Here is an 11,103-nt window from a genome sequence, read left to right as displayed (position 1 = left end):
CAGGAGCCGCTTCAGTCGCCCCGTGTTGAGGTGTCGACCGTGGCGTCCTGAGCCACCCAGTCCCCAAGCATTGGGAGTTTCCGTCCAGGAAACCATCCTGCGAGGGTGACAAGGGGGTTTGTTTCTCAACGAACAAGCTCTGGTTGGTGACAGCTTCAACCCCCCCACCAAGTGAGCGGCTTTGGACATGTCCCCAAGAGTCACGGGAGGACCCGGCAGGCAAACTCCGCCGATGGCGAATCCATCCCCGGCCGCGGGCTGTCAATCAGGGGCGGGGCCGCGGTCCGGGGGCGGGGCCGAGGCTGCACGCGCAGGATTTCCCTCGCAGGAAGCGCGTGTCAGTTGGTGAAGGTCGAGGCCGGATGTGTAGCAGGAAACTCCTCTAGTTTTTAAACAAAGTAGTCTGGGTGGGTCTCTCCCCCCCCCCCCCACCTCTCGCCCCCAGCACACCCTCTCCCCCCCCCCACCTCTCGCCCCCAGCCCACCCTCTCCCCCCCCCCACCTCTCGCCCCCAGCCCACCCTCTCCCCCCCCACCACCTCTTGCCCCCAGCCCACCCTCTCCCCCCCACCACCTCTCGCCCCCAGCCCACCCTCTCCCCAGCCCACCCTCTCCCCCCCCCACCACCTCTCGCCCCCAGCCCACCCTCTCCCCCCCACCACCTCTCCCCCCCCCACCACCTCCCCCCCCCAGCCCACCCTCTCCCCCCCCCAGCCCACCCTCTCCCCCCCCCAGCCCACCCTCTCCCCCCCCAGCCCACCCTCTCCCCCCCCCAGCCCACCCTCTCCCCCCCCACCACCTCTCGCCCCCAGCCCACCCTCTCCCCCCCACCACCTCTCGCCCCCAGCCCACCCTCTCCCCAGCCCACCCTCTCCCCCCCACACCACCTCTCGCCCCCAGCCCACCCTCTCCCCCCCACCACCTCTCCCCCCCCCCACCACCTCCCCCCCCAGCCCACCCTCTCCCCCCCACACCACCTCTCGCCCCCAGCCCACCCTCTCCCCCCCACCACCTCTCGCCCCCAGCCCACCCTCTCCCCCCCACCACCTCTCGCCCCCAGCCCACCCTCTCCCCAGCCCACCCTCTCCCCCCCACACCACCTCTCGCCCCCAGCCCACCCTCTCCCCCCCACCACCTCTCCCCCCAGCCCACCCTCTCCCCCCCCAGCCCACCCTCTCCCCCCCCAGCCCACCCTCTCCCCCCCCAGCCCACCCTCTCCCCCCCCAGCCCACCCTCTCCCCCCCAGCCCACCCTCTCCCCCCCCAGCCCACCCTCTCCCCCCCCAGCCCACCCTCTCCCCCCCCCAGCCCACCCTCTCCCCCCCCCCAGCCCACCCTCTCCCCCCCCCCAGCCCACCCTCTCCCCCCCCAGCCCACCCTCTCCCCCCCCAGCACCTCTCGCCCCCAGCCCACCCTCTCCCCCCCACACCACCTCTCGCCCCCAGCCCACCCTCTCCCCCCCACCACCTCCCCCCCCAGCCCACCCTCTCCCCCCCCCCCAGCCCACCCTCTCCCCCCCCCCCAGCCCACCCTCTCCCCCCCTCCCCCCCTCTCCCCCCCTCCCACCTCTCATTATCCGATTGACAGCGGCAGTCAATACTCCCCTGGCAGGTCTCGACGGTCACACCTCGTGAGCTGGGCCCAGCCGTCGCCTCTCCACCCCCCCCCCCCCGCCCGCCCCTTCCTCCTCCACCTGCCATGATCGCCATTCGGAACCAGTTGCAGAAGGACTTCTTTACGCCGCAGGAGGAACGGCTCCTGGGCTTGTTGCCCGCCTGGAAAGCCGGGAAGAAGCGGAAAAACGGCGTGTTGTGCGCCGCAGGTGCGTGGGCTGGGGGGATGGATGGCGAGAGCCCCGGCTCCGGGGGCGAGGAGCAGGTGCCAGCGGTCGCTGAACCACCCGCATGCACTTCCCACGGCCTCACCCGCTCTCCCCGGCTCCTTCTGACTTGGAGCTTGAGCTGCATCGGTGATGCATCAAACTTCATGGGTTAGACTTGGCTTCCTGCTTTAATGAGTTGCCATAGGCCCAAGATGAGCACAAACCACCAAGGGATACGCAAACCATGCTCCTCTAGAATCTAGTCCCCACTGAGGACAAGAATTGCCATCTAGATCTTGTCAAAACCCATTTAAGGGATTCCTCCTGCTGTCTGGGCTGCAGTATTTTCATGATGCAGACGAGATGATTAGAAATGACTCGTCCTTTATAAAGGGGGTATGATATTTTTGTTTCTTCTCACCTCGCTTCACCCACACCAAACACGCTATGCGAGGTCAGGTTTGCGACCTGGAGGGTACTTCCTGGCCATTCGATTGTTCCCAATTCTACATACGGCCTGAGGATACTCTCGGAGGCAAACACTTGTCTGCAAATCAATTGGAGTGCTGACGCAGAGAGCAGGACAAACCAGTCCCATTGCGTTGGGTTTTCGGGAATGGGAAGACATTTTCGGCTACTGCCCAATGGTACCGAAATGAGGTTGCATGGAGATGAGACCGTTATCATTTTGTCTGAAAAATATTTTCAAAAGGTGTGCCAAACGGCAAAGTTCGTATTTTGGGTCATTGATTTCAAATTGTTTATTATCAATACCAATTTCTGGGGTATATTTTTGCAAGATGTACATCTTAAGTACCAGAAATTCCCCATCTCAGTGAATTTCTCCGTGTAACTACAGAATCTCTGTGATCTCCGCATATTAGACACTTCATGATGCACTTTTTTTTAGAAAAAAAACACTGATCCACATTTAATAAGATACAATTGGTTGCAACACCTCATTTTGGAAATTACAAGTGAAGGCATTGAGCAACAGCCTTTCCAGATATTACATCTTGCAAAGCAACATCCTTTTTTTTGTAGCAAGACAAATCATTTGTCTATTTGGTGCAAGTAAGGAAATTAACCAAGTTTGTACTTCAGTTTCAATTTTGATTGGAAAATACTTTCAGCATCACACCTGTTAGTTAAGTTCTAATGGAATGGAAAAATACCTAGACTGGAATGGATGAGACAAATGTTGTTTTTGTTCGCTATCAATACTGGACCTTCATGGTGTTTTAATTTTCTTGCTATAAAAGTGGGAGTGGAAATGATCAAAATGTGAATGTTATTCAGTATGTTCAGAAGCAGTTTGTAAAAATAATGTAGTGCAACTATTTGTACAAGATTTCATACTAATTCTGTTTATAAATTGAGAGTCAGACAGGAAAGCCACTGTAGACCAGAAATTACTGGAAAATAGCATTGAGTGATTCTGGAATTGATTATTTGCATGTAAATAGCATGATGATGTAAAAGCTGGAATTTAAATAAACTGTAAACTAATAATCAACATTTTAATCATTTAATTTTAGTCGGTATATGGTAGGACACTGAGGAATGCGAAATAAGAGGGAACTGGAAATTGGAATTCAGATACATAATTATCTGAAAGCATCACCACAGATAGAAATGCTCGTAGAGAGCATTTGGCACATTGGCCTTCTTAAATCAAAGTGCATGTATTGAGTATTGGAGTTAGGATGAAAGAATTGAAAGAGTGCAAAAGAAGATGTGCTGTACTGGGATGTTACCAGGACTGAGTTGTAGGGAAAGGTTGAACAGGTTAGGATTTTATTTCCCAGAGTGTAGAAAAATGAGGAGATATTTGATAGAGGTATTCAAAGTTATGGTTCATTTAGATAGAGTAAATACAAATAGGCTTCTTCCATTGATTACGCCACATACAAACCAGAAGATTACGTGTTGGAAGGGAAAAGTTCAATAGGTTCAAAGAGCAACAAGTACGGACGCAGGAAGGACTTTTATTAAAACACAGGCAAGGGGATTGCAACAGGAATAACGCTTACTGGTACTATCAGTCACATCAGACTTAACACTATTGATACTAGCAACTGTATACAGACTTATAACAAACAAGGATTATAATTCACTACCTTCTGTTCCTTGTCTAACCGGGGCATGGCTCCAATATTATCTCACAGCCACAATTCCTGCGAGTGCACACCTTAGTAACAACTTCTCCAGCGTTGTCCACAGTTCACGACCTGGAATGGAGAAGTGCTAAAGAGCAAGAGCTACTGCAGGTGGTGGACTTTAAAGTAAGCTGGAGGGTCCAGCCCAGGTAATCACTAGGTTATTAAACAGACCAGTGGTCAGGTGTGCACTAATAGGTAGGTGGAATCCAACTTTGATTAGCAGGTGATGTGACTTCCAACTAGATTTCAGATGGAGAGGTCACGTGACCCTCCACAATCCACACTATACATTGTGTTGAAGGTGAAAGGGGAGACATTGAGGGGGAATATCTTCACACCGACGGTAGTGGGAGCTGTAAGCTGAAGTGGTGAATGTGGGTTCAATTTTATCATTTAAGAACAATTTAGATAGGTATATGGTGTGGTATGGAGGAATATGGACTTGGTGCATAGAAGGGTCTGTTTTCAGTGCTGTAATGTTCTATGGTTTAATTTGTTTATAGAATAGGCCATTCAGCCCAATGAGTCTGCCCCAGCTCTGGAGATTTTCTGTTCTTCAATTTTTTTTCAATAACAGCTTTACATGTGCCCACTAACAACACTGATTCTCTACCACCCTATTCTAATGGGGCTAATTCACCTACCTTCCAGCATATTTTGGGGATATTGGCAGTAACTAGATCACCTAATTACAGAGAAATGTTTAAGCTCCTCACAGAACACTGGGGTTCTGCGTTACTGAAGCTGTGAGACTGCTGTATGACCAGCAGTGCCAGAGTGCGGTTTCTGTTGGAGGGAACAGGATAGCAAGTAGGTTGCCAAGTTATAACAGTAGTTGAAAAAAAACTTTAACCTCCTGTAGAATTTTCAAGTGTTTTTGAATGTAACTAGTTCATTAAAAACCTGAAAATTGTATGAATGTTCTTGATAGAATAGGTAGTGGAAGCATGAGAGGATCCTTGATATATCATGTTAATTTACAAATGCACAGCAATCCCAAAGTTGCTTTAAGTTCTCAAAATATTGATGACAACCATCGACAATTTTCTCATGATTACCACTGGGGTTGTGGAAACTTGCCTCACGAGGGATATTGAAGTTCGTGGCGATGATTCTGCAGCAAGCACAAATTGGAAGTACTTCCATAAACTATCATGACACGATAGTAGCCCATATGTTTTTTGACCCTTTGTTACCATGAGATTTTTTTTTTTTGCAGAAGCATAATTAATTTTGCCATTGCATTTTTAAAATTATATACAGCTGTACTGAATTTGAAACCACGTTCACTCACTGCACTGGCACCTGTACTATTTACAGTATCTAATTCATTCTGATTAATTGTTTTCATACATATTCTTTTTCTGATTTACTATGGCAGTTGTCAAAATTCCTTCACCTAATTTTCTAAACAAAGAGCTCATGGACTTATCACATTGCAAAATACTTTCTTGTTGCATTTACTGGCCTTCTGGGACTATCATGCATTAAAATTTTATCACTGAAATATCAGTTCAGGTTTATTTAATAGCATTGCTATTACAAGATGCCAGAAATGTATTAATGAGGATAAGTGAGCAGTGAATTTTCTTTGTACATTTTTGAAGAAAAATGTCATTTTAAAGTGAGTGTGAATACACATACATATCTTTTTATCCAAGTATTTTCAAATCTTGCATGTCTGCAACATTTTGCTTCCATTTTTTGATACAAATTTGTGTTCATCAGTATAAATGAAAAACATTTATTTAACTCATTCTGACCCCAGATGGGCCTGCAGATTTTTATCCAGTTATTTCCTTCAATCATTTCCTACTCAGGAAATAAAACTTTAATATTTTTTAAATTGGAAAATCAGAAGACCTCGGGATTGAGGGTGACTTGATTTCATTTAGGATTTGGTGGGGTTTGAAGTGACCTATGTGGGAAATGCAGACTCTTTCCAGGGGGTGCTTGGTTGGTCAATCAGGTGGGTGAATTATGTTGTCACCCGTGATTTGAATGGCAGAGCAGAATTGATAAGTTGAATGGCCTAATTCTATTTCAAAGTCTTATGGTTTTGTATCCTTTCAAAATATCTGGCCCTTGCAAAATGCTTCGTAGACAATGAAATAGCTTTGGATGAGAATGTTCTAATATTTTTGGTCAAAACCGTCTGCAAAATAGATAGATAATATATTTATTATATTAATTAAAGGCTTCATATTTGTTGAGAATAATTTTCCTAAATTCCTTTGAAATATTGTAGTATTATTGGATCCACTATGTGCACCTGAAAGGGCAGGTAAGGTCTGAAAGATAGCATTTCTGATAGTTGAACTCTCCTCAAGTTATGCACAGAAATATTAGCTGAGGCTGGAATTAATTAGTACCACTCTCTACTTTCTTCAGGTTCTGGTAGTTTCTGCTCAACATATTTACATAAGTAACTAAACAAATGTTATAACAAATTATTTTCTTTTAATTTGCCTCTCCAGTGCAGAACATTCTGACTGAAACCTGACTTGTGGATTTCCTTAGTTCCCTTCACATTTCCACAAATCCATGTCAGGATTAGATTCCACATTTTTTTCCATTTTAGCACACCTATCCACATCTGGAATTTGTGATGCTACAGGGGTCCCCAAACCTTTTAGACCATAGACCCCCCCCCCCCATGGAATAGTTGATCCCTCATTGACCCCCAAGCATGGAATCCCGGTGCTGGATGGGTGGGGAGGTGGGGTTGGTGGCGTTGGTGGATCTGGATGGGGGCACTATCAAAGATACAAAGAACACATACATCTTTCTTCTACACTCAGTCCATCTTCCCATTAACTCTCAACTTGTTCAAAGGCTGAAGCCAAATACAATATGGCAGCCACCAAGGCCCATTCTCGTGAAAGGTTGACCACCACTGCCATAGGCACTATTTTCCATTGATCTGCTCCTGCTTTCCACTGCAAAAGTTCAATCAAACCCCCCACCTCCCAGCCGGCATGATCGACCCCTTGGATAGTCCCATCGATATCGACCACTTTGGAGACCCCTGTGCTAAAAGGAAGACAATGGTGCAAAATGAGATACATTTTCAACTATTGGCAATGAATATGTAAAAAAAAGTGACCAAGTATTTGCATAACCATATGCTTGGTATTTGTCCTAATTTAGGATCTTATGGTATATAATGGAGAAAAATTACAAGCTATCTCAAATTTTATCTATTCAAATAAGGTTTAATTCAGTGGTTTATAATAAATCAGCTTGAACAGATTTTTTTCCTCAAAGCAGTTTGTCATTAGGTGTATTGATTCCATATTTCTTTCCTTGTGTAGTGTCAACTGATCGTCCATATCAAGCTTCCCTTGTGAAATTTAAAAAAGCTGAGAAAAGTGATGCATACAAACAGGTGGCATGGTGGTCATTTGAGGATCTGCTTGTAGTTGACGGGAAGGATGCAGATAAGGTAGAAGAAAGTTTATTTTATTGCTTTTGTGACTGTCAATCAAGAATAATCTGAGAATTTAAAGGAATGTTAACTTCTCCTTTCTAATTTTGTAGTTAGTATTTTTATTTCCCTGATCATCACGTCCTCTCACATTTTGTTCCATTGGATATTATTCATGTATGAGCCTTGATTAAATTATTGGTAGATTGGCAGGTAGATTTAAGATAAGGATACTTTCTCCAGGGGAGAGTAGGATGGTGATCAAATGCTGGCAACTGGACTACTTTTTGTTTTCTTTTTAACCCACAGAGCTACTCTGTATATTGTTTATATTTCTGATGTAATAGGAATAGTTGTGCATGAAACCATCTATTCTCACTCAGTACCACTGCCCAAGATGGCAGAGAACCTGCTTGGCATTGCTAAGAGAAGTAGTAGAAACAAAAATCGGCTTGCTCCGATCCTTACCAATGGTCTTGCTTCAGATAGATTGGTCAATTAAGTTTTTAGTAAGACGTCATACAGACTACTTGGAGATCAAGTCCCACCTTCACACTGCACTTTAAATCCAATACCTCACATTTGGCAATCGATAAGAGACTGCAGAATCAGCAGCGAAAAGTGTGTGTTCAAGGCCAATGTGTAATCTTGTTGACATCAAAACAGGCAACTGCTTCTGCTTCATTCTGTCTGAAAATGTATGCCAGACGAAACATGCTAAACTTTAATTGTCCTTCAGTTAAATTGATTAACCGAATGCAGGAGATGGCTGAGCTTGTTGGTTACAGAAAGGTTGTGGCCCCAAAAACATCTCTACTGTAAGACTAAAGACACAATTCAGGATGAGCTGAGCCTTTAGCCATTAAAGGTGGTGAAGGATTATCCTTTTTAAAGAAAGGAATAGAAGATTATGGGATTGACCGTGATTCTGAGCTAGGGAAGAGATGGAGATGTTGGAGAGTGGTAAACAGTGGATAGCAGTGTTGTTGAAGAGTCTTGTAGAAGTAGGGATGTTCCATAGCCAAAACTAATTGCGATATGTTGTTTAATATTTTTCAATGGGTCCCTCAGCCACTTAGCCCCTCACCAGCAGCTGCTGTGGTCACCATCCTGTAGGGTCATCTCCTTGTTCTCAATAGAGGGTGCTCTTCCCTTTTTTGGGGCCCCACTGCTCCCCAGAGTCAGTCTGCTGCTCCCCAGTGTTGGCAAATCCTTGTGGCTGCTTTCGAGCACAGGCACCTCCATCTTGGGCACAGACCCATGGTTGCAGGATTTTAGTTTAAAAACGCCTGTGTTTCCCCTAGCAGGCTGAGGATCAGGCGGTTGAATCCTTCAAAGCAGCGCTGTGTCTCCGCTCTCACTGGTCCACATCTGCAGCAGCACCTCCTGTTACAGGAGCTCTGGCAGCATCATCATTTTTCCTCACAGATGCTGTAATGGTGAGCAAAAAAAAATACAGCTGAAGGAACTTAGGAGATCAGGCAGCATTTGTGGAAGCAAAGGGACAATCATTGTTTTAGTTTAAGACCTTGCAACAGGATACAAAATGAATGTGCGGTTAAAGACTGATGTGGTAACAGTGAGCTCTAGTTTGTGGGCTTTGACACCAATACTGCAGAGAGTGCAGACAGGAAAAGATCTTTAGGAGGAAAATGTGACAAATAATGTGTCATAAGGATTAGATGTATGGTGAGCAGTTTTTTACAATTCGTATGAGTGATTCAGATGAAATAGCTGAAATTTTGGTTGCTAAATTTGCTGATGACACTTAGTTCAGAAAGTAGGGTAGGAAAGTAAATTATGAAGAGGACATAAGAAGGCCACAGAAGGATGTAAATAGGTTAGTTGAGTGGTCAGAGATCAGGCTAATGGAATATATTGTTCATTTTTAGCAGGGAGAAGAACTGGAGCTGTGAGACAGCAGATCGATTGCTTGCACCATTATGCTGTCTAAAGTTGACATTTGATAAGTAATAGTGGAAAGGTTTACTGGCTGGAATATGAAGTCAAGATTACAATTGAATTAGATATGATCTTATTAAATATCAGAGCATTCTAGAGCAGTGAGGTGGTTACTGTTTCAAGTTTTTATGTTCATTATTTTACTTGAGTTAATGTCCTCTTTTATTTTCACAGGATAACCCTGAATTCGATTTGCATTTTGATAAAGTGTACAAGTGGATTGCCAGCAATTCTGGAGAGAAAAATAATTTTATGTCCTGTCTATTCAAGCTTAATCAACGCTATATGCACAGTAGAATTAAGTTCATAAACATCAGTTCTCAGATCTTAGAAGGTAAAAAGCCACAAATCTATTTTTTTTTAACTTCAATAAAGATCATGTTATAAAGATGTAAAATTGAGAGTCTAAAATAAGCATTTTTAGTTGTATGATTAGAATGAGTAATAACATTGATTGACATGACTGCATCAATATTTTTGGGTTTGACACCAATTATAATTATAGGAGCCCACAACTCCATTATCTCAATGGTTAATTTAAAGATTCAATTCAAAGGAATCATAGAAAATGATATTTCAGATGGAGTTCGGGTATTCAAAGTCTGGATTGGTATTATATGCCATTTATTGTGGTGTTGCTAATATTCATTGTTCAGATTTCTGTTCCACGTTGCCACCCAAGTTGAGCTGGCTATCACATGACTCACAATAATAACATCTGAAATTAATTTCCAAGCCAAGTACATCGTGAAGGTGAGAGTGTCTCAAGACGACTCGGTGGAAACTATGACCTAGTGATTTTTGCAGAAATAACATTGTATGCAAGCACAGGTTATGGAATGGAAGCTCTTGCAATTGGCAAATAGTTCGTGGTAATCTTGGAGGGTCCACATTATCACCTGTTTCCAGTTGACATTGTCCTGTATACTGCAGGATGCCAGTCAGGGCTGCAAACCAAAGACCTTGCTCATTGACAGTGAAGTTGACATAATTACCTAGTTCTGGCAAACATACCTTTGGTCCCTATCATTTGCCATTGAGCATTTTAGATGATAGAGGGAAATGTCTCCTTTGATAGTCGCTGGGAATATAGGGCCACTGTTGCAGAAAGACAGCTGGTTTTCTCAGTGAATGGCATTCTTAGTCTTTGATTTCGAGACCTCATTTACATTCACTGGATATACAGCTGAGGATCAAAAAGGTAGCTTGACATTGCTCAAAGTTTGTTGTGTTGGGTGAGTGGATGAGTGTGGGAAAGGTTATTGCAGAAAAAGGGATTTTAAAACCCAGTGGGCAATTGACCCAGATTGACCACTGTAAACCCCAGACCTTTCTAGATAACATCAAAATATTTGTGTCATCTGGATTCTTTTGGTCTTCACCCTGTGTTCGACATTTTCTAATTCTCTCTATCATTTCCCCTTTCTCTGCAACCTGCTTTCCCACTTTTCTAAAACCATCAACCTGAAATGTTAACTCTGTTACCTCTGTCACAAACCTGCTTGGTTTAGTGAATATCTCCAGTATTTTCTGTACCCCTGACAGCAACAAAAATAGTTTGATTTATCTCTGCAAGACCTCTTCTACTAAATATAGGACTGGCCAAAGCTAGTACTGAGTACTGAATGGGCTTCCATCAGTTTGTACAATCAAGATCATTTCTGTGTTTATTTTTATACAGAAGTGTTTCCTTCTCATAAAAGTAGGATTGCTTGAAAGTGATTAATAGTTT

At 44.6% G+C, this 11,103-nt stretch overlaps 1 protein-coding gene across 2 annotated transcripts in view; it reads left to right on the top strand.

Annotated features, from left to right (window-relative positions):
- Nucleotides 1-324: 324 nt before the first annotated feature.
- Nucleotides 325-11,103, top strand: part of LOC138740503 (exocyst complex component 1-like) — a 51,527-nt gene continuing 40,748 nt past the window's right edge. The window contains exons 1-4 of one of the 2 annotated variants that reach the window (XM_069893243.1): nucleotides 325-407; nucleotides 1,610-1,820; nucleotides 7,297-7,427; nucleotides 9,546-9,705. In XM_069893243.1, the coding sequence (XP_069749344.1) occupies nucleotides 1,697-1,820; nucleotides 7,297-7,427; nucleotides 9,546-9,705 (415 nt within the window). In that variant the 5' untranslated portion in view covers nucleotides 325-407; nucleotides 1,610-1,696. Of the gene's footprint in view, nucleotides 408-1,559; nucleotides 1,821-7,296; nucleotides 7,428-9,545; nucleotides 9,706-11,103 lie in introns of those variants that run through there. The other variant, XM_069893244.1, reaches the window with a different exon arrangement.

This window comes from Narcine bancroftii, chromosome 8, assembly GCF_036971445.1.
Source record: "Narcine bancroftii isolate sNarBan1 chromosome 8, sNarBan1.hap1, whole genome shotgun sequence".
Classification (NCBI taxonomy): domain Eukaryota; kingdom Metazoa; phylum Chordata; class Chondrichthyes; order Torpediniformes; family Narcinidae; genus Narcine; species Narcine bancroftii.
Note: the sequence above shows the minus strand (reverse complement) of the source record. Positions and strands in the feature narration are given on the sequence as shown.